Genomic DNA, 24140 nt, shown 5'->3' with positions numbered 1-24140 from the left:
ATATTTATATATATTATACAAAGATAAACAAAGCATAAAAATTTTAAGCAATTTTTCAGCATTATAATAGTTCTAATTTATTTTTAAAAATCTTTGCCAAAACAACACAAATTTTTATATATTCAAATTCTGCATTATTCTAAAGAATTATCCAAAACTTGGATATATATAAATATAACTTTTTTTCATTTTGTAAATTATAAACTAATTTTATAAAGTTAATTCAAAACAATCCAACAATAAAACATAGTTATGCTCTTTATTTTTATTACTTCAGAAATATATGTATTTCATTTTCCGTTCAAAAATAAATGAAATTTTCAAGTCACTTAAAAACTATTTTAATAATCATTATTTAAATACTTATAAAAAAGAATAAGTTACTATTCAATCCTTTATCAATGACACAGTTAATTAATCATATAGCAATGTTATCATCAACAGATTAAGTGAGACATTTATTAATAATAGAGACAAAATTAGAAAAAATATTTAGTTATTCACTTTTTAATAATGTGGTATCAATTTTCTTAATACTTAGTTACAATAGAGAACACAACTTCATTCTTATAGCAATGCACAAAAGCAATAAAATTATGAAGACATTTGGCTAGAATAAATGGTTCCAGCAATTGTCTCTTCTGACTTTGACAATCAACAGAGAATGATTGGTTTTGCCTATCATTAATGCTTACTGTCTATGACATTCATTGTCTTAATTGTGCCACTTGTGTGCATATTTCTTTAGAAAATGACAGCATAATACACTCAAATTAGAATTTGATCAATGGGAATAATATTTTAGAATAATATAAAATAATTTTACAAGAATAGTATTCCAAATTAACTAAAAATTGTTTACATGTTTTATAAATAAATAAGAATTTCAAAAATTCACAAACAAATATGATTTGCAATTCAGTTGCTCATTGCTTACAGAAAATAATAATAAGAATGGATAGATTGGTTCAAAATAGAAGTGAAATAATAAATATAAAACATAATAAGTGAATAGAAATAAATATTAACTAGAAAAATAAAATATTCAATAAATAACATTAACTCAAATGATCATTAATAATATTTGCTAAAAAAATGCATTTTAAATTTTAGATTAATTTAAAATAAAAATTTCTTCATCAGAAAATCTCTTTAGGATAATGGGTTTTTTTATATGAGTACTTTTCAGCATTCAATAAGAAAAAATGAAGTACTTTTCCATGTTGAAATTGTATAGGAAGTGCAATATAACTGAAGTTATGGTAAATAAACAATTAGTTGTTGTGCCAAAGAATAGATATAAAAATTTACTTAATCAATATACAAACAAAAACTTCTCAATTTAGAGAATTATTTTACTAAAGTTTAAAATTATGACTTTTAGAATTTACTAAAAAAATGTTCAATATTTATTATAAATTATAATGTGCAGTTATAAAATAAGCCTCTAAGGAATATCACATGATCAAAAACATTAAGTTATTAAAGTTAGACTATTTCTTGAATAAACTTATTTTTGAAAATGTTATTTTAATTTAAATACCAAAATGTATTTTATTCTTCTATTAGTTTTAATCTATGTATGTGTGTATGTATATGTGATCAGGTATTTGTGTTAGATATATTTAACATATAATATCTAATACAATATACTAAATTATAACTTTGATGAAATNTAACTTTTTTTCATTTTGTAAATTATAAACTAATTTTATAAAGTTAATTCAAAACAATCCAACAATAAAACATAGTTATGCTCTTTATTTTTATTACTTCAGAAATATATGTATTTCATTTTCAATTCAAAAATAAATGAAATTTTCAAGTCATTTAAAAACTATTTGAATAATCATTATTTAAATACCTACAAAAAAGAATAAGTTACTATTCAATCCTTTATCAATGACACAGTTAATTAATCATATAGCGTTGTTATCATCAACAGATTAAGTGAGACATTTATTAATAATAGAGACAAAATTAGAAAAAATATTTAGTTATTCACTTTTTAATAATGTGGTATCAATTTTCTTAATACTTAGTTACAATAGAGAACACAACTTCATTCTTATAGCAATGCACAAAAGCAATAAAATTATGAAGACATTTGGCTAGAATAAATGGTTCCAGCAATTGTCTCTTCTGACTTTGACAATCAACAGAGAATGATTGGTTTTGCCTATCATTAATGCTTACTGTCTATGACATTCATTGTCTTAATTGTGCCACTTGTGTGCATATTTCTTTAGAAAATGACAGCATAATACACTCAAATTAGAATTTGATCAATGGGAATAATATTTTAGAATAATATAAAATAATTTTACAAGAATAGTATTCCAAATTAACTAAAAATTGTTTACATGTTTTATAAATAAATAAGAATTTCAAAAATTCACAAACAAATATGATTTGCAATTCAGTTGCTCATTGCTTACAGAAAATAATAATAAGAATGGATAGATTGGTTCAAAATAGAAGTGAAATAATAAATATAAAACATAATAAGTGAATAGAAATAAATATTAACTAGAAAAATAAAATATTCAATAAATAACATTAACTCAAATGATCATTAATAATATTTGCTAAAAAAATGCATTTTAAATTTTAGATTAATTTAAAATAAAAATTTCTTCATCAGAAAATCTCTTTAGGATAATGGGTTTTTTTATATGAGTACTTTTCAGCATTCAATAAGAAAAAATGAAGTACTTTTCCATGTTGAAATTGTATAGGAAGTGCAATATAACTGAAGTTATGGTAAATAAACAATTAGTTGTTGTGCCAAAGAATAGATATAAAAATTTACTTAATCAATATACAAACAAAAACTTCTCAATTTAGAGAATTATTTTACTAAAGTTTAAAATTATGACTTTTAGAATTTACTAAAAAAATGTTCAATATTTATTATAAATTATAATGTGCAGTTATAAAATAAGCCTCTAAGGAATATCACATGATCAAAAACATTAAGTTATTAAAGTTAGACTATTTCTTGAATAAACTTATTTTTGAAAATGTTATTTTAATTTAAATACCAAAATGTATTTTATTCTTCTATTAGTTTTAATCTATGTATGTGTGTATGTATATGTGATCAGGTATTTGTGTTAGATATATTTAACATATAATATCTAATACAATATACTAAATTATAACTTTGATGAAATGAAAGACATTGTATAAACGTGTTGTACATAAACATAATATCATTCACTTTATTTGATTTCTTTAAATTACTAATTTTAAATGCTTTTCTTAGCAGCTATACTCCTGCTAAAGTAGACACTAAAAATCAATGAAAGTACTTGAATTAAATTTGCTTTGTTTTTGAATTTCTAATTTAATATCTGAAAAATAGATTAGCAGAACATGATTAATTTATTATGTTTCATGTTTTAGTTTTCATTTTTGACAAAGAATTACATATGATAAATAGAGGAAAAAACAGAAGAAAAAATTACAAAATAAAGCTACACCTTATATAACTCCAGCAAGTAAAATTTAATGAATCAATAACATTTTTGATCCATTTAAAGGATCTTCATCAGTTATTTGAATGCTAACAAGAAAAAGAACATCAGAAATTTAAAATTTAAAACATTTGAGATAAAAAATATGGTATTCTATGCATAATAAATGTTTTAAACTTTAAATTTCTGTATGTTCGTTTTCTTGTTTGTGTTATAATAACTGATGAAAATCCATTAAAATGAATTGAAAACATTAATTCATTAAATTTATTTGCCAGAGTGATATAAGGTGTTGATTTGTTTCTGAATTACATATGCATAAATAGAACTAAAAATCTGTTTTATTTCTGTCTCTATCATTCTGTTTTATATTGTATATGTATGTTTTATGTATTTCGTTAACTGTTATTCTAAATTGGAACTTGGATCTTATTAAATGTTCAAAATTAAAAATATTTAACATTTTTAATTAATTTATGTAACTTGCATATATTTATTTTGAAAATTTTTAGTATTTGTAAATCATTATAATTGTTTGTTTTATAGTAATTACTGTAAAGAAAAGGAAATAAAGCATAAAACACAAAGAAAAATATTTGAAAATGAGATAGAAAAACTAAGAGAAATGTGAATACATAAATATTAACAATATGGAGTAATTTCAAAATTGAATGCAAACAAAAATACTTATTATATCAATACAAAATATTTTGGGGTTTTTACATTGTGAAGTTGTAATGAGAAAAAATTAAAAAAAGAATCATTATGCAGTTCTAGAAAATATGAATAATGTAATACATTTGAAATCATCTGGGAGTTTAAGCATTTTTAAATTAATAATAACTATTACTTCACACTAATGAATGAAATATTAAATTTATATAATTAAATATAATTAATAAAAATTTTGAAATTAACAATTTATAGAAAATAATCTGTAAAAGTTTGGCTAATTAAATTAATTATTAACAGCATTACAACTAGAGAAATTACAATCTGTAGACTGATTGAATAGCATAATTGATTGATTGTCTGATGTGCAAGAATAGTTGGGTATAAATCTTGTTCTGTTCTGCAAATTCTGTTTTCCAGATCTTCTAAATTTAATTATTAAAATAAATAAATATTTAAATAATCAACAAATGATGACAGTCTTACCTGGAGTGATAAATTTATTTGATTATCAATATATTTAACTAGTCAAAATTTCAATCAAAGTTATTTGTAACTTAATAACTTAGCAGTCATAATCATTTATATTCAGTTTATCACAATTGAATGATCTCATACTCAAGGCATAAAGACTGTAAAAGTTATAAAATTATTTTATTCGAACCATATTACAATTTGAATTTTCCTTTAATCCAAAGCCAAATAGCTTTATCAAAAATATTATGAAAAATTATTTAAATTTATACAGGATATTTCAAAAAGAATCATCCAATTTAAAATGATTATATTATGAAAAGTAATGAAGATATACACTTAAGAATAATTTTATATTACAGGGCTAATCTTCAAGTTTTTCTTTATGTAAAATCATAGTTGCTCAATATTCCCCCCCTTTGAATGCATGGCATATGTCCAAATATTAGTGAAATTCATCCTAAACTTTTGCGAGCATGTCTGGATCCACTGCTGCCACCACTGCTGTTATGCGATTTTACAGTTCGTCCACTGTAGCTGGAAGAGAAGGCACATAAATGGAGTCTTTTATAAACTCCCCATAAGAAAAAAAAATCACAAACACAATCACATCTTCATCTGACACATGGAGATGACCAGTGGATTGCTGTTTACACAGACAACCCGTGTCTTGGAATTGTTCATACCATCGCCTAATGCTCTGGGCAGTAGATGGTTCAACACCATATTGTCTACGAAAATCACACTGAACAGTTGTTACAGACCAACACTTCGCAAAGTGTAGAACACAAAGTGATTTCTGTTGTCCAGTCACCATCTTGAAAATACGGAAGTGACTGGTAAATGAAGCGTATGGCTCTGCCAATCAGCAATTGCAAAAAATTTGAGAATTTCCTCTTTCTAACAGTATATCATTTAATCAAAATGGATTAAAAGCTGAATAGTTATGATTATTTTAAATCAGATGATTCTTTTTGAAACACTGTATTTTTAGTTGTATTCATGAAAGTGTAGAAAATGTGGCTATAGTAATAAATGAAAAAAACAAAACTTCTTGCTTCTGAAAATCAAAAATATTTATTATGAAATGTTTTCAGTTTCACTTCAAACCATATGCATGCAGATCATACATAGAAAAGACTTAATAAAATTAAACACTTAATAATAATAATAACATTGGATATTTGGAGCAAGAAATGCATTTCTGAATACAAAAATCTGTATAAATTAAGCACATGTCATTTACTGTCTGAACACAAATAAATGAGTCAAAGTGCTAACAAGTTAATAATATTGCTTCAGAGGCCATCTACAATGATCATTTGCTGCTACTACACAGTGATGTTGCTGCTGGTATAAAAAAAATTTTAAAAGTTGTGTGCACTCATGCTAGCAACTCTGTATCTTAAAAACAAACTCAAGGATCCCTAATTTTTATTATATTTTTAATTTCCTCATCTCATCAGAGTTTAATCAAAATAGTCCAAATTTTGAGAATAAACTCAGTTCAAATTCAATAAACTATATAGAAGAGGCTTTGCTAACCTTCCACCTCAAAAATATGTAACATATAGTGTAATGAAAAATCAAGAGAATTATATACAAAAATAAATAACCAAAAATATAAAGTACTGTACATGAGAGTGATAAAGAGTACTTAAGTAAAATTTATAAATTAACTTGTATACAAGAAAGAGAAATTAATCAATCTAATAATTAAATCCAAATGCAATCTATGATTCAAGTATCATGCATATTAATGAGTTCAAGATGTTTGTTTAAGATGGATCTCTAACCTACAACATGAGGACCAAATTTGGCCCCATAGCATATTTATCTGGCATGCATAACTTGTATTCACTGACAGTTTTACGACTAACATTTGAATATGTCAAAGCATTTAAATTTTTAAAAATTCAACTAGAATCAATATATGTTGTTGCAAATGATTTTTATAAAGCCTATTTAAAATAGTTTGTTAAATTTTACAAATCTCTGCCAGAAGAGGATTTTAAGAAAATTGCTTGGTGGAATAGTTTCTATTTTTGCTTCTATGTACTTTAGAAAACAAACATTTTCAAAAATAAAATTATAAACGTGTTGTACATAAACATAATATCATTCACTTTATTTGATTTCTTTAAATTACTAATTTTAAATGCTTTTCTTAGCAGCTATACTCCTGCTAAAGTAGATACTGAAAATCAATGAAAGTACTTGAATTAAATTTGCTTTGTTTTTGAATTTCTAATTTAATATCTGAAAAATAGATTAGCAGAACATGATTAATTTATTATGTTTCCTGTTTTAGTTTTCATTTTTGACAAAGAATTACATATGATAAATAGAGGAAAAAAACAGAAGAAAAAAATTATGAAATAAAGCTACACCTTATATAACTCCAGCAAGTAAAATTTAATGAATCAATAACATTTTTGATCCATTTAAAGGATCTTCATCAGTTATTGAATGCTAACGAGAAAAAGAACATCAGAAATTTAAAATTTAAAACATTTGTGATAAAAAAATATGGTATTCTATGCATAATAAATGTTTTAAACTTTAAATTTCTGTATGTTCTTTTTCTTGTTTGTGTTATAATAACTGATGAAAATCCATTAAAATGAACTGAAAACATTAATTCATTAAATTTACTTGCCAGAGTGATATAAGGTGTTGATTTGTTTCTGAATTACATATACATAAATAGAACTAAAAATCTGTTTTATTTCTGTCTCTATCATTCTGTTTTATATTGTATATGTATGTTTTATGTATTTCGTTAACTGTTATTCTAAATTGGAACTTGGATCTTATTAAATGTTCAAAATTAAAAATATTTAACATTTTTAATTAATTTATGTAACTTGCATATATTTATTTTGAAAATTTTTAGTATTTGTAAATCATTATAATTGTTTGTTTTATAGTAATTACTGTAAAGAAAAGGAAATAAAGCATAAAACACAAAGAAAAATATTTGAAAATGAGATAGAAAAACTAAGAGAAATGTGAATACATAAATATTAACAATATGGAGTAATTTCAAAATTGAATGCAAACAAAAATACTTATTATATCAATACAAAATATTTTGGGGTTTTTACATTGTGAAGTTGTAATGAGAAAAAATTAAAAAAAGAATCATTATGCAGTTCTAGAAAATATGAATAATGTAATACATTTGAAATCATCTGGGAGTTTAAGCATTTTTAAATTAATAATAACTATTACTTCACACTAATGAATGAAATATTAAATTTATATAATTAAATATAATTAATAAAAATTTTGAAATTAACAATTTATAGAAAATAATCTGTAAAAGTTTGGCTAATTAAATTAATTATTAACAGCATTACAACTAGAGAAATTACAATCTGTAGACTGATTGAATAGCATAATTGATTGATTGTCTGATGTGCAAGAATAGTTGGGTATAAATCTTGTTCTGTTCTGCAAATTCTGTTTTCCAGATCTTCTAAATTTAATTATTAAAATAAATAAATATTTAAATAATCAACAAATGATGACAGTCTTACCTGGAGTGATAAATTTATTTGATTATCAATATATTTAACTAGTCAAAATTTCAATCAAAGTTATTTGTAACTTAATAACTTAGCAGTCATAATCAATTATATTCAGTTTATCACAATTGAATGATCTCATATTCAAGGCATAAAGACTGTAAAAATTATAAAATTATTTTATTCGAACCATATTACAATTTGAATTTTCCTTTAGTCCAAAGCCAAATAGCTTTATCAAAAATATTATGAAAAATTATTTAAATTTATACAGGGTATTTCAAAAAGAATCATCCAATTTAAAATGATTATATTATGAAAAGTAATGAAGATATACACTTAAGATTAATTTTATATTACAGGGCTAATCTTCAAGTTTTTCTTTATGTACTAAATCACAGTTGCTCAATATGTCCCCCTTTGAATGCATGGCATATGTCCAAATATTAGTGAATTTCATCCTAAACTTTTGCAAGCATGTCTGGATCCACTGCTGCCACCACTGCTGTTATGCAATTTTACAGTTCGTCCACTGTAGCTGGAAGAGAAGGCACATAAATGGAGTCTTTTATAAACTCCCCATAAGAAAAAAAAAATCACAAACACAATCACATCTTCATCTGACACATGGAGATGACCAGTGGATTGCTGTTTACACAGACAACCCGTGTCTTGGAATTGTTCATACCATCGCCTAATGCTCTGGGCAGTAGATGGTTCAACACCATATTGTCTATGAAAATCACACTGAACAGTTGTTACGGACCAACACTTCGCAAAGTGTAGAACACAAAATGATTTCTGTTGTCCAGTCACTATCTTGAAAATATGGAAGTGACTGGTAAATGAAGCGTACGGTTCTGCCAATTGGCAACTGCAAAAAATTTGAGAATTTCCTTTTTCTAACAGTATATCATTTGATCAAAATGGATTAAAAGCTGAATAGTTATGATTATTTTAAATTGAATGATTCTTTTTGAAACACACTGTATTTTTAATTATATTCATGAAAGTGTAGAAAATGTGGCTATAGTAATAAATGAAAAAAACAAAACTTCTTGCTTCTGAAAATCAAAAATATTTATTATGAAATGTTTTCAGTTTCACTTCAAACCATATGCATGCAGATCATACATAGAAAAGACTTAATAAAATTAAACACTTAATAATAATAATAACATTGGATATTTGGAGCAAGAAATGCATTTCTGAATACAAAAATATGTATAAATTAAGCACATGTCATTTACTGTCTGAACACAAATAAATGAGTCAAAGTGCTAACAAGTTAATAATATTGCTTCAGAGGCCATCTACAATGATCATTTGCTGCTACTACACAGTGATGTTGCTGCTGGTATAAAAAAAATTTTAAAAGTTGTGTGCACTCATGCTAGCAACTCTGTATCTTAAAAACAAACTCAAGGATCCCTAATTTTTATTATATTTTTAATTTCCTCATCTCATCAGAGTTTAATCAAAATAGTCCAAATTTTGAGAATAAACTCAGTTCAAATTCAATAAACTATATAGAAGAGGCTTTGCTAACCTTCCACCTCAAAAATATGTAACTTATAATATAGTGTAATGAAAAATCAAGAGAATTATATACAAAAATAAATAACCAAAAATATAAAGTATTGTACATGAGAGTGATAAAGAGTACTTAAGTAAAATTTATAAATTAACTTGTATACAAGAAAGAGAAATTAATCAATCTAATAATTAAATCCAAATGCAATCTATGATTCAAGTATCATGCATATTAATGAGTTCAAGATGTTTGTTTAAGATGGATCTCTAACCTACAACATGAGGACCAAATTTGGCCCCATAGCATATTTATCTGGCATGCATAACTTGTATTCACTGACAGTTTTACGACTAACATTTGAATATGTCAAAGCATTTAAATTTTTAAAAATTCAACTAGAATCAATATATGTTGTTGCAAATGATTTTTATAAAGCCTATTTAAAATAGTTTGTTAAATTTTACAAATCTCTGCCAGAAGAGAATTTTAAGAAGATTGCTTGGTGGAATAGTTTCTATTTTTGCTTCTATGTACTTTAGAAAACAAATATTTTCAAAAATAATATATATGAAATCAAAATATCAAATATCAGTGTTCAAAGAATACCTATAAGAGATTTTTAAAGTTGGATGCCGCAAAATTTGTCTCCAATTCTCATGACAGTCTTTCAAAAAAGCAGTTGCAAATTTCACATTGATTTATGTCCATTGTCATTCAGAAATAAAAAAAAGCCTTAATCTTTGACTGTACTGTATCTTTCAAACTTGGCCTCCAGACTTGTTAACAGGTTACAAGGCCCTTCTCAAAAAATGGTTGAAGACCACTGGCTTAAGATTCATATGTATATCTGTTATAAATGTAAGAGATAAATAATTGTGCAATTCCATAACTAAAACTGGTTTATCACAAAGAAAAATAATATTAGTGTTCAGTGTGATATTTGAAAGTAATCATTAAACATCAGATAAAAGCATTCTTTAATTCTCTTGTTAAAGATTCTAAAACTGGAACCAAAATAAAATGTTTTTCTGATTTTTTATTAGTTTTGTAAATATTTTTTGATATTGATACTAAAAACAGATTTGATATATACAGTAAAATCTCTATAGTCTGTCACTAGCCAGTCCGACAGATCCAGTAATCCAACACTCTACACAGCAACCCACGTGAGATTTTATAGTTCTTTTATTATAGTTTTAAAGTTAAATTTTGTAGTTTATATATATTCTTTTTCATAGTTTCTGCAGTATTCTATACTGTGTGATTAGTTTTGCTAAGTTTTTGTATTAATAAACAGAGTGATTTGTTCTTGTATATACTGTAGTTCTATTTATTTTATTCAAAATCCAGTAATCTAACACCTGCCAGTTTATGCTGGATTACAGAAACTCTACTGTATTTGATAAAATTAAGGTATATGAAAATAGATAAGCAAATAAATTTAAATAAACTAAATATAACTATGTATAAGAATTCTCATACAATCAAACAAATAGATCAGGAAACTATCATAATAGCTATAACAGAATATGATTTAATAAGAGTTTTGCTATAGCTATTGATAAATATGCAAATAGCCAAATGAAAGAACTAAAACTTTTAATGAAATCAAAAAAAAATATACTATTGATATACAGTAGTAGATTTAAGTTTTATTAAAAATGAAGAATAAATTAATTGATACATTATAATTCAAAGTGAAAATTTAGGTACTTTTGAATTAAATCATACAAAATTTTTTCCTGAATTCTTCTTATTGGCCAAAAATGTTTTAAAAATTACTTTTAAAATGTGATTATTGTTATTTTTAATCTCTTATTCTTACATCTAAAATCTTATTTTATAATTTATATTTTAGAATTATCATGCATCAAAGTTTCTACTTTTTAAAATTTTTAAAAACATTACATTCAATTATTTATATTTATGAAATAAAATGAAAAATATTTTTTATTTATCTTTAGTTCGAAACATAATTTAGAATCATTATTCAGCTAATTACTTTCTAAAATAAACTTTCCTATAAAAATTATAATTTATTATATAAATACATTTTTTATTTAACTTAGTCTTTTTATAAATTAAACCCAGTTCATTTAGTAACTTATTTTCAAAAAGTAATTCCAAATTAACATTAAATAAATTATATAATTTTACATAAAATTAACAAAATTTTAAAGAATTAAAAGCTATTGGCTTTTTTCAGTAACATATCATACAAGGAGCAGTTGTTTATATAAGTTTTATTTGAGGAAATGCATTTCAGGACTTTACAAAAGGACTGAAGAGGGGTCATTAAGTCCTGAAATGCATTTCCTCCAATAAAAGCTATATAAACAACTGCTCCTTGTATGATATGTTACTGAAAAAAAAAAACAAAACAAAAAAGCCAATAGCTTTTAATTCTTTAAAATCCACAACAAAACCAGTAACAAAATGTTTAATTAACAAAATTGTTTAATTGGAATTTCTAGAAAATAACTAAATATTCACTTTAACATTTTCAAATTTTGCAATTCATCTTCAAAGATAGAAATATAAAACAATGATTTAAACTTTAATGCATTTCAGAAAAAAAAAAGCTTCATTGAAGACATTATTTTCAAATTTTATTATTTTATTCTTTAAAATATGTTTAAGATGAAATTTTTTGTTTTACTGAAATTTAATATTTCTGCCCTTGAAGATGAGAAATGTAAATCTTGAAAGTTCAAGAACTGAAGAGTGGATATTTATTAATTTTTTTTAGAAGCTTCAAGAAAGTAAAGTTTTGTTGAATTAAACTTAGAATTCATATTTGAATTTAAATAGAACTACAGTATTTAAATATCATATTTTATACAATTCAATAAATTATTTTAAAATTCTCAATAAATCCTCTTACCAACAGAGCAGAGCAAAAATAGCTAAAGTCCATTTCAAAGGTGTGAGTTTCTTCTTTTTATTAAGACTTCCATCACAACAGCGACATAAAAAAAATATAAGAAACGCTAGGAGAGTCAAGATCAACCAAAATCCAGGTATGGCAATTAATATGCCTAATGCCTGAAAAATATAAATAAAATAAAATAAATAAACTGGTATGTAAACTTTATGATATACAAACTATTATGTAGCTTAATTAATTAATACAACCTTAACATTGAGTGAAGTTTAAATAATTCTAATGTTTTTGACCCAGTTAATGGATCATCTTCAGGTGTGGACATTTGAAAGTTTCCACTTTCAATTGTCCACACCTGAAAATGACCCATTAATTGGCTCCCACCTGTCACCTGCTGTTAAAGGTGCATTGAGTGATTCAGGTGAATAAACACAATGGCTCGTTTAACATCCTCGTTAATGATACATATATTTTGAAATAAATAAAACTCAATATTAAAAAGTTTTCATTCTTAACAAGTTTGAAATTACATTACAATAAATGTTATCTTGTAAATACTTTATTAACTTTTCAGTAATAATAAAATATAATATAATTTAAGCCAGTAAAAATCATATATTTAGAATATTCTTCTCAAAATAATGAAAAGCTGAAAAATTCAATAGATTTTGACTCCTGTTTTTTGTTAATTTCAATAGCAAAAAATGACATTTTTCTTTCAATTCCTCATTATTTTAACATCTAAAATAAACACTAATATTAATGATTTAATATTCAAATACTTAAATAAGATATTCTAGGTAATATTTGCAATCATTAACACAATTTAATATAATTGTACTTAATTGTATTATGTAATGTAAAAATGCACTGTAATCATTTTTGCTGAGGATCAATAAAATTAATTTATTTGAGTAACATCTGATTGCTTGGATTGATTATGAGATATTTCATGTACTGTATATTCATAATATCTCATTTTTCATCCAGCTTTCTGAATATTCACCAACTAAATGCTGACTTAGCTTCCATTATCTTTTATGTAATCATTTTTTATTCATACACTTGAATAGAACTTATTCTATGTATCATCGCTCCATAATTTTCAGGTCATTATATTTTCCATTTTATGAATTTTAAAATATTTTTAGAATGCATAAAATGAATTTATAATAAAAATTTTATATTTACTGCAACAATTACTTTATTCTGTGCTTTTTTCGGCTGAAATTAAATATTTAATGTTATTGACTGTTCCATTATGAATGATAAAAGTATTCAAGTTTTATATGAAACAAAGATTAAAATTAAATGCAAAATACAATCATGTTTAGAATTAATTCAAACTGCTTTTCTCCAGGAAAATGTTACAGGAAACTCAAGTAATTTTATATTATCTACCTATTATCAGACATCAAGATAGGGCCTCTTGTAAATTTCTGAAAACCCAATTTAACCCAGTGATTCCCAAACTTTTCCAAGCCACCGCTCCTTGGTTCCTTAAACTTATACCCAATGTCTCCAATTGTACCCCAATGTCCCCTAACTCATTTTCCCTTGTGTGAGAAAGACTTAGAAAAGTTTTTTTAAAAATATTTGTATGAACCTCACACTTGTCATACATTGTTCTCCACATCTGGAAACCGTTAAACACAATGTTTTTTTCTTACCCATTTTATTGGTGGAGAGAAAACAGTTGTCAGTGACCCCAACCTACGTTAGTACCCTGCCTCCAGTGCCCCTCTGTCATCCACTTTCTTCTTTTTGGCCTCCTAGATTTACTCGTCACCTACAGGGGTAGTGCCCATTTTGAGAGCCCCTGATTTAAGTATTTAGCTTTCCTAAAACATTTTTATTCCAAGAAAACAGTTTAAATAAAAAAACATAATAAATAATAATATTAATATTTGAATTTGGCACCATATTCAAATAGATGAGGAAAAAATACTTAATTCTGAAATTAAATTATATTCAACTACTTCATGTATCCTTGGCTCAATATTATTACCAATATTAAAAAGCTTACTTCAGGAAGCTAAATTTTTAATTGAATATAAAATAAATCTAAATGTCATTGTTCTTTAATAAGAACAATGACATTTAGATTTATTTTATATAAATTGTAAGCTGAGGTTGTCCTAGATCAGGATGAAGACAATTACTATTATGCAATTAAAGATTTAGCCTCCTGAAATAAGCATTTTAGTATTGGTAAATTTTCTTCAAAAATGTTTTCATTCTTTTACATAAATTTATATTTTATTATTTAATATTAATACACTTCATGCATGTCTTACAAGTATGTTGCATGTTTAAAGACTGTTTTTAAAAAAATGACTTATGCCAGCAGCATAGTTTATTCCAAATAATGAAATATTAAAATTAATATAATCATAATGTTTATATAAATTTCTGAAATATATTTTCATTTCAAAGTTCTATGACAAAATTAAAATATACAGTGAAATCTTTAAGTCACTCCTTGGTGTGGGGAAATGGGAGGAGTTTCTAGGAACAAAGTAATGAAGTCACAACTAAATGGGCGTGGTCCACTGCAGAGCAACTTTATAATCACACTGTATAATCATACTATTCCAGAAATTCTTGTAAAAAAAAACACCATTTGTTGGTATCAAAACTAAAGCAATATTCTTAAAAAATCATATTCAACTTCAAACCAGTTTTTATCACATGTTTTCTTGCCTCTGCTACTCTACTCTACATTGAAACTGCTAAGCCATAAGCTTGAAAATAGATTTATTTCACAGGATCAGTAAGCTTACAACTTACTGATTTTGAATACTGTGGGATTTACCTTCAAAGCTTCTGAATATAAATCCTAAAATTGAAAAGATAAATATAACAAGATGCAGAATCAGTACAAGTGGTAGAGACAGGAAAACTACAATAAAATGTTTTAAATATTCAATACCGCTTCATAAACATAGAATATAATACTTTAATTTGTGAGAAAAGTGTATAATTACATAAGCAATCAACCAGTCTTTATAATTTACTGAATATATTAACAGGAATTACATGCAAAATTCTTCTAAAATCACAAATTAAAAACTGCTTATGCATAACTCTATAATAATGGAAACATAATCTATATGTTTATTTTTATTAAATTTATTTATTCAATAAATAAATTCAATAAAAATAATTAATGATTTACAGGACTGCCAGAGAGACATACTTGACGAAATTGATGTTTATTTAAAAGTTTATCAAAATAAAATTTATAAAGATTGTGATAATTTATTAATTTTCTATGAGTCCTCTTCCAAGCCCTTCAGTCTAGAAGTGGGCCCACAGAACTTATCTGGCCAGAGGAGAAATTATCTTGTCCTAAAGTATCCCTTCAGGCTCAGATCAAAGATTTGTATTCACTATCTCTCTTATCAGAACTGGTGATTAGACCCACACAAACACCATTTACCTTACGCTTTTATGCGATATAGCAATCTATTTACAGTTAGATGTAGTAATAAATCCAGAATTACTGAAGGGAGGGCCAACTCAAAAATTAAATATATTTGAATAATTAATAAGGATCTCTTAATGCATGCATGACAAATGTATTGCAGATGTATTGCATAAACAATATATGCCATCATATATGTTTTTTAAAAATATTTTGAAGTTCAAACAAATAAATTTTAATTTTTTTGATGTCAATGATGAGGGCTTAAGCTCATGTATCCCTTATGGATCATCCCCCGGTTAGGCATTATAAATGCCTAACAATAAATGTAAAGAGCATTTTATTCTAAAATCGTAAATATAAACAAAAATTATCTGTATACATTAAGATTTATTTAAACTGAAGTATACAGTAGTGTATATTTTAATTTATAATTATATGTATTAATTCCATATGATTTGTGATGGTAGCCTAATTTCCAAGAATATTCACGTTATTCACACAAGTTTCTCTCCACGTACAGATGTACAAATTCGCATATCATTATTAAATCGTTATTAAAATAGAAGTTTCGACAATTGCAAAAGATCCTATCGATTTCCATCTTTAGCCGACGTCTTCCTTTTAATAACTTCATTCTTTTAATAAATTTTCGATTTAAAATCATTTTCTTTGTAAATTTTTTTCCTTGTATTTTTGCTATTAAATTACGATTTTATGCGATTGTCGTTACTCGTTACTCGTTATTACCGTTTTATAATCGAAAAATACAAATTGCCATTCTCATCATCGTTACGTGATAACGTCGTTCGTTCTATATAATTTATCTTTGGATTCCCACTTTAGAAAACACGTTAAGAATTAGATACATTTATGTTTCAATTAAATACAAATTTAAGCAAAAAAAAAAAAAAATTGTTTTTACTTCTTTTACTTGAAGGCAAATAACTTTTAGCAAATACGATACCTTTCGCGCTATTTGCCAAGGGAAGAACATGAAACTTTTCGTTTCATTTCGTCCTTCTTCCATTGGCAAATGGCCTGTTTTGTCGTCAAATTAGTACATAAAACCGAAATAATTCTGGCTAATATTTTGGAAAATGTACACCTCGTTTCAGATATGTCTGTACTTAGAAAGGGCGAATCCCCCATTCCTCCATACTAGTAACGACGTAATGTGAATAACATCCATTATTTATTTAACTCGAATATTGATTTTCTTGACTAATACGTAATTTATAGACTATCTTATATTTTAATTTATAACTTTATCCAGTGGAGTAACTAAGTTTTACTCTTGGACTCTTGGAGGATGATCTAAAAAGTGTAATCAGAGTGAAGAAAAATAAGCATAAAATACCGTTTATTTATAAATAACAAAGTCATTACAATTCTAATTTTAAATTTATCGTTTAAGACGAATATATATATATATATTTTAAATTTAAGTTTTATTCCTAAAGTCTCTGGAGATCCAAAACCCATATTATGCCATAGATTTTATCAATATTTCGTAATGAATTTGTGATAAAATGAAAAGTTTAGAAACGAACGCTGCTACATACGTAAAATTTTTATATTTCTTTTATTTATATTTAATATTTTATTACGATTTAAAAATGACAAATCCGATTTTAGATTAATGCGAAAGCGTGCGATGGGAATGGAGTGAATAAAACTACTGCTGGTAGTTGGTTTCGGGTTCGTGCATGACCAACGGGCTGGCACGTAGATTTTTACGAGTCTAACACTTAAATAGGACCTTAGAAAGTTCTCCTGGGAACCCCTTGGCAGATTGCCCAAATGTTGCGTTGCATTATTCAATCAATCCATTGAAAACAATATCCGAAACTGTCGCTTAAAAGGTTGTTTACATTCCCAATGAAGATAATTTATATATAACTAATAAGATTGTAAATATAATTTCCTATCTCCGAATTTCTATTTTCTCCATATTTTTATATTTTTTGAAGCGCTATATATATATATCAAATTCACTTTTCTTTTATTAAATTCCATAAATCAATATCTCGAGTAGGGTCAGACTTAATGACGATTTTACTCGTTATTAACATTTACAATTCTTTTACAAAACCCATCCTTACTCTCAAAACTAAGCTTTTTGCAATTTTAATAATAATTAAATATATAAAAGTTAAAAAAAAAATAATAATACGATAACAGATGGTGCCACCAAATATTGCCGGGAAAGTTAAGCAACTGGTTGCTGGATTTTTTGTAGAAAGGACCCACTCGTCAGAANTCAGTACATTTTGTAAAATAATACAGGGTGAGGCAAAAATCCCTTGCACCCGTTTCATTCCAAAAGTACTGAAGATATATTAATTTTGTTGATGCAATTACACAGGAAGAATTGGATGGAATCTTTTTGCTGATCCTGAAAACCATTTTCAAGGTCACTTAACACAAAATCTCTTAAATCTTTATGAATTTAAAGTTCATTTTTCAAATGGATTAATACTTTGAACGTCTGTTTACACCACAATGCTGATTAAAAATCCAGAAGGTATTCGTGGTTTTATATTGATTAAATGGCACTCTAAGTTTTTTATTGGAACTTTCACGTTATCTCAGCTCATTAAAATGTTAATATGAGTATAATTTTCAAGGTCATTCATGTTACAACCATGCAGTAAGTAATGTTTCATTCAATTCTCAATGCATGACTTCATAAATGTAAAAATAATTTAAACCAAAATACCATCGAAATTTACAGGGATTTAACAAAAGTCAAGTGTATGTTACATCGTTTTTATTCGAAATTGAAGTCATATTATACGAGATCACTTTATTAAAACGTCACCTCATTCGTCCGATCAATAACTGTGTCTAAAAAACTTGAACGTGGCTTGTGATAAAAATTCCCACTTTATTTTTCTCGAACCTTTATCTTCTTTCATTTATACCTTAACTGGATTCGACCGAGCGTTTCACACGCGACCATATTCCTTCGACTTAATTAACATTTTATTAAAACAAGTATTTACGCATAAAGAAGAACTTTCGAAAAAGGATTTTTTATGAAAAAAAACAAAGAAAAATTTTAAAAAATTGTGATATGATCCCGAATTTCGTGATATTCCCTTGGCATTCGTGACCACGATATATCCGTGACTTTCGTGATATTTATGCCATACCCTGTTATTTTATGGAAATTGTAAATGCTTCCCTCGCCAATTTTTTTCTCTATTTTACAAGAGATTATAATTTTCTGTGTTACAGTAATAATTTTCAATATAATACAGTATTATTGTTTTATACAGTAAAACTGTGTAAAACGGAATTGCACTGTACCGTATATTTTTCCGTATGGCTAGAACAGAAACTTGCAATACAAATTTCTGTTTTAAACAGGTTTTTTAACAAAAAATTCTCTCTGTTCCGAAGAATTTTTTCCGTTTAGACAGGTTCCGTTTTGGACAGGTTTTACTGTATATTGCATAATAACTCAGTTATTAGAATTTCCTAAGTGTTTCACTTATATAGATTTATTTTTTTTGATCTTCAATTTGAACGGAAGAAAAATGTGTTTATCACTTAACTTTCATCTAATAATTCAAATATTTAACCTTCGAAATAAAACAGAGTAGCCCAAAACTCAGTTAACCGAGTTATAAAACGGATTTCGAGCAACTATATATTATTATTTATTGCTTCCAATTAAATTGCAATTTGGTTGCTTTCAATGAAGTAACTGAATCACAAACACGCAGCTGTTCCGAATCGGTTAATTAACTTTTGGGCCTCCTTATATACATAGTGGTTATAATTAAAATTACCCTACTCAGACCTGTATCTCGTTGACGTATTTTGATGAAACTTGGTACTGTATATACGTTAATGGACCATGGGAAAAAGGAAATTGCAAAAAATAATTAGTTCAAATTTCTACCACTAGGTAAAAAAATGGCGCATGAAGAACAAGAAACACAAAATGGAAACACTCAAATGAATTACACATTGAACAAATGTCGCGAATAAAAACCTTTTGCGTATTTCCATTTTGTGTTTCTTGTTCTTCATGCGCCATTTTTCTCACCTAGTGGTAGAAATTTGAACTAATTATTATTTTTTGTATTTTCCTTTTCTCCGTGGTCCATATAACGTATATACCAAGTTTCATCAAAATACATCAATGAGAGCGGGCTCTATACAGATCTGAGTAGGGCAACTTTAATTATAACCACCCTGTATAAATGAAAACAGTTTTTCAAATAGAAATTAAATACTATAAATATTTTTCTCGTGGTAAAATATATAAAAATTTTGCTATACAATAAACTTCCATTGTATAGCGGAAACACATGAATTCAAATCAAAGTGAAAATAAAAAAACGACTGATTAAATAATCAATGAGTAAAAAATTACTCAACTGTTTTAAAACAACTGAAGGTAAATTCCATAAATTTTCCGCATCAAGATTAATTAAACTATTTAGATCGATAATGGAGAAAAATCAATACTTCATTTTGCCTAATTTTTTCTAATACATCGTGTCAAGCAGTGTATTTATTAAAACCAAACTTTTTATTATATTTAAGACGTTATAATCCATATAACAAATATTTAGCGAGTTAAAACACGTCTGAAATTTCAAGATTTTTAAATGTAATATAACAACAGATTTATTTCTTGTATTCCTCACAGCTGTCATCAGGTTTTCTTCTATTTGGGTCTAATGACGCCCCTGAGAAGAATCCTAAAATTTAGTCTTACATAAAAGAGATAATAGGAAAATGAGATAAATGATAAAAAAAAAATTTCTTATTTCTTTTATTGAATTTATTCGTATATTTTTTAATGTTTTTTGAAGAGAAGTAGGACCACACACCTGTAATTAATCTTTACACTTATGCCACATTAACTTAAAATACATAATCCCTTTTATAATATTGATTAATTAATTTTCATTTCAACTTAATGTTTGACACGTGGGATCTCCGGATTTGATAAAATATTAAATTTATAACTGAAACCAAAGTGATTAAATTACATTTACTTCAATTATTAATACTATCGCAAGCCATTTTAAAACTGAAAAATAATTAATATACTTAATTCAGTACATTTTGTAAAATAATACAGGGTGAGGCAAAAATCCCTTGCACCCGTTTCATTCCAAAAGTACTGAAGATATATTAATTTTGTTGATGCAATTACACAGGAAGAATTGGATGGAATCTTTTTGCTGATCCTGAAAACCATTTTCAAGGTCACTTAACACAAAATCTCTTAAATCTTTATGAATTTAAAGTTCATTTTTCAAATGGATTAATACTTTGAACGTCTGTTTACACCACAATGCTGATTAAAAATCCAGAAGGTATTCGTGGTTTTATATTGATTAAATGGCACTCTAAGTTTTTTATTGGAACTTTCACGTTATCTCAGCTCATTAAAATGTTAATATGAGTATAATTTTCAAGGTCATTCATGTTACAACCATGCAGTAAGTAATGTTTCATTCAATTCTCAATGCATGACTTCCTATAACTACATTAACAAAATTAATATATCTTCAGTATTTTTGGAATGAAAAGGGGTACCACGGGATTTGCCTCTAACTCTGTACAACAAGATATATTTATTGAGAATTTTTGGGATACTTTAATTAATTAATTAATTAAAAAAGCTAAAAGACAAAAAACCGTAATAATTATTGTAAAAAATAAATACTATTTAAATCAAACAAATTTTAATAATTTTATTAATATAATCAATTCTACTTGACTGTATTTTGATCTGAAGAAAATTTGATACATGGTTACAAGAATTTAACATATTGCAGTACTTAACAGTACTTCATTAACTGTAACTATACAGCTCTGAAACCAAACTTTGAATGAAGCGATTTGTATACATACTGAGGGCTTTTTAACTCTTTCCGTCCTGTGAATACTAAGAGGGCCTTTTTAGCAAGTCTGCCATGCGTCCACAATGATTGGTTGGCGGGGAACGGGTTCTGACATATTCGAATAGACTATCCCCGAACAATTCCTGGTGATTTTCGACCAGTCCGGATTCGATCTCGGGTCCTCCAGAGTGGTAGGGTTCCACTTTAATCGCTCGGCTATTGGACCGACTGTATACGTATTAATCGTATCGATGTACTTTACAGTGACCACCTGTGTAAGATGACCATTTTGAGCTGGACACTTCAGTGATCACATTAGGTTTCATTGTATTCTACAAAAACTGGTTGTTTGATTCTCTCAGTATATTTTTAGGAAAATAAACGCAAATAAGATGTCTTCTGAATGTTTCGACGTCCTGTTGAAATTAGTCCACAGTTTGAGAAAAATCATCCAATACTGTAATTTTTTAAACTGATTCGTAAACTTATTTGTAATTATTACACGTAAAATCATTGGAAGACCAGGAAATTATTAAAATTAAAAGCAAACATCTACTGAACATTACTTATAAATTAATCGCAAGAAATTCGGAATTCCATCTAAACTATTCCTTCCTTATCTTGATTTATTTTGACAATTATTAGATTTAACGTTCCGTAATTGCTTCAACTCTTCGTGTAATTCAATTATTTTTTTCTATTAATTCTTTATCTACTTCATCTAAACAAAAAAAAAAACGAAAGAAAAAGCGATATAATTGATAGATTATATGAAGAACGAAAGTAAAATTAAGATTTAAGAAAAAGGCGTAAATCTGATTTAAATTATAATGATAATTTTCAAAAATCATATAATTATAATTGTAAAAGTATCGGCTGGATGGCTGAGCGATCATTTAACGAAAAATCTGGATTTAAATTAAATCAAAATATTTAAAAATCAAGATTTCTCAAAGGTCTAGAGATCCAAATTACTTATTGCTAATTTTATCCACTGTTCCACCAGTGGCCCAGTGGATCAGATTAAACCACTGAATACTGGCAGTTAGTTGGACGAGGGTTCACACCTCACCGACGGTTGGCCGCGTGAAGTTTACAAAGTTTTATTCATGTGTCAAACAGCTAAGAAGGGGCCAGTTTCCCATAGAAAGCCCTCGCGGGAGGCACCCCCCGTGTTGCGTTACCTAATCCTATAAAAAAACAAAACAAAAACAAATGAACACAATTTTTTGAGGTCCCAATATATTAAAAAAGGCGTTAAAGGATTGCATTGTATTTTTGAATAGAATTTCTTAACGCGCAATGGCACGAAATATATGCAAAGTATGCATGGTTCCTCTATCCACGGATGAAAATTGTGCCACGTCGTGTATGTCAAATGCCACTTAAAAACACTCACAAAAATAAAATAATCCGAAAATTTAATTAAATATAACATCTTAAATCAAAATTTAACATAAAAATACAAAAAAAAAATTATTTAATAAGTATTGTGATAAATAATACGTGGTTCTATATTTCCTTAATTATTAATTTACCGGTAAACATGCAGATTTGTCCAATTAACAAACTTTTTAAATTTTTACATAATAGAAAAGACAATCCGCTCTTTATTGAAAAGAAAACAAGTGAATAAATTCTGAAGTAACAATGAAAAAATATGTAAACAATTAAACAAAATACTGAAAAAATAAGCATAATCGAACCTGCAATAACGGCCATTCTTTCAAGGACTTGTTTTTGTACAAAACTGCAGACAAAATAACCTCCAAACAACGGCCATTTTCGAATAACAATAGTAATTTTTAATGTTCCCGTCAGGGCCGCTGTTCATAGTGTCGAAGTCCAGAAGGGGATTAACTCAAAAAATTTAAAATATTTGAATAAGTTCCTTTTATTAACACGTGCACGACAATTCTGACGGTCCTATAAACCGTATTTTGCACCATAAATGCTTTTTAAAACAATGTTTTGAAGTTCGAATAAATTTTGTTCGTAAACTTCAAATGGATCCATGCCCATGGATCCGCCCATGCAAAATACATTATTCGATAAAATTAAGTTAACTGTGTATAATTGAAGAAAATTCAGAAAAATTTTAAATATTTATATTCATATCACTTTCAGAAATTATAAAATTATATAAAAAACGTAGTGCCACCAGTGGAGGAGAGAATAAAAACCACTGAACGCTAGTTGGTCACAGGTTCGTTCCCCGCCAACATGGAGTTTACCGGGTTTTTTCACGTGTTTAAACACACAAA

The 24140-nt window shown here is 26.5% G+C and overlaps 1 protein-coding gene across 1 annotated transcript in view; it reads right to left on the bottom strand.

Annotated features, from left to right (window-relative positions):
* Positions 1-12794, bottom strand: part of LOC111637698 — a gene marked incomplete at its 5' end in the record, with an annotated part of 154134 nt that extends 141340 nt beyond the window's left edge. Inside the window, one exon of the mRNA XM_023383267.1 lies at positions 12573-12794. Coding sequence (XP_023239035.1) covers positions 12573-12794 — 222 coding nt within the window. The remainder of the gene's footprint in view (positions 1-12572) is intronic.
* Between the last annotated feature and the right edge of the window lie 11346 nt (positions 12795-24140).

This window comes from Centruroides sculpturatus, unplaced genomic scaffold, assembly GCF_000671375.1.
Source record: "Centruroides sculpturatus isolate CEXI.00-Female unplaced genomic scaffold, Cexi_2.0 scaffold1161, whole genome shotgun sequence".
Classification (NCBI taxonomy): Eukaryota; Metazoa; Arthropoda; class Arachnida; order Scorpiones; family Buthidae; genus Centruroides; species Centruroides sculpturatus.
The sequence above is the reverse complement of the archived record's forward strand: the minus strand, read 5'-3'. Positions and strand labels throughout refer to the sequence as shown.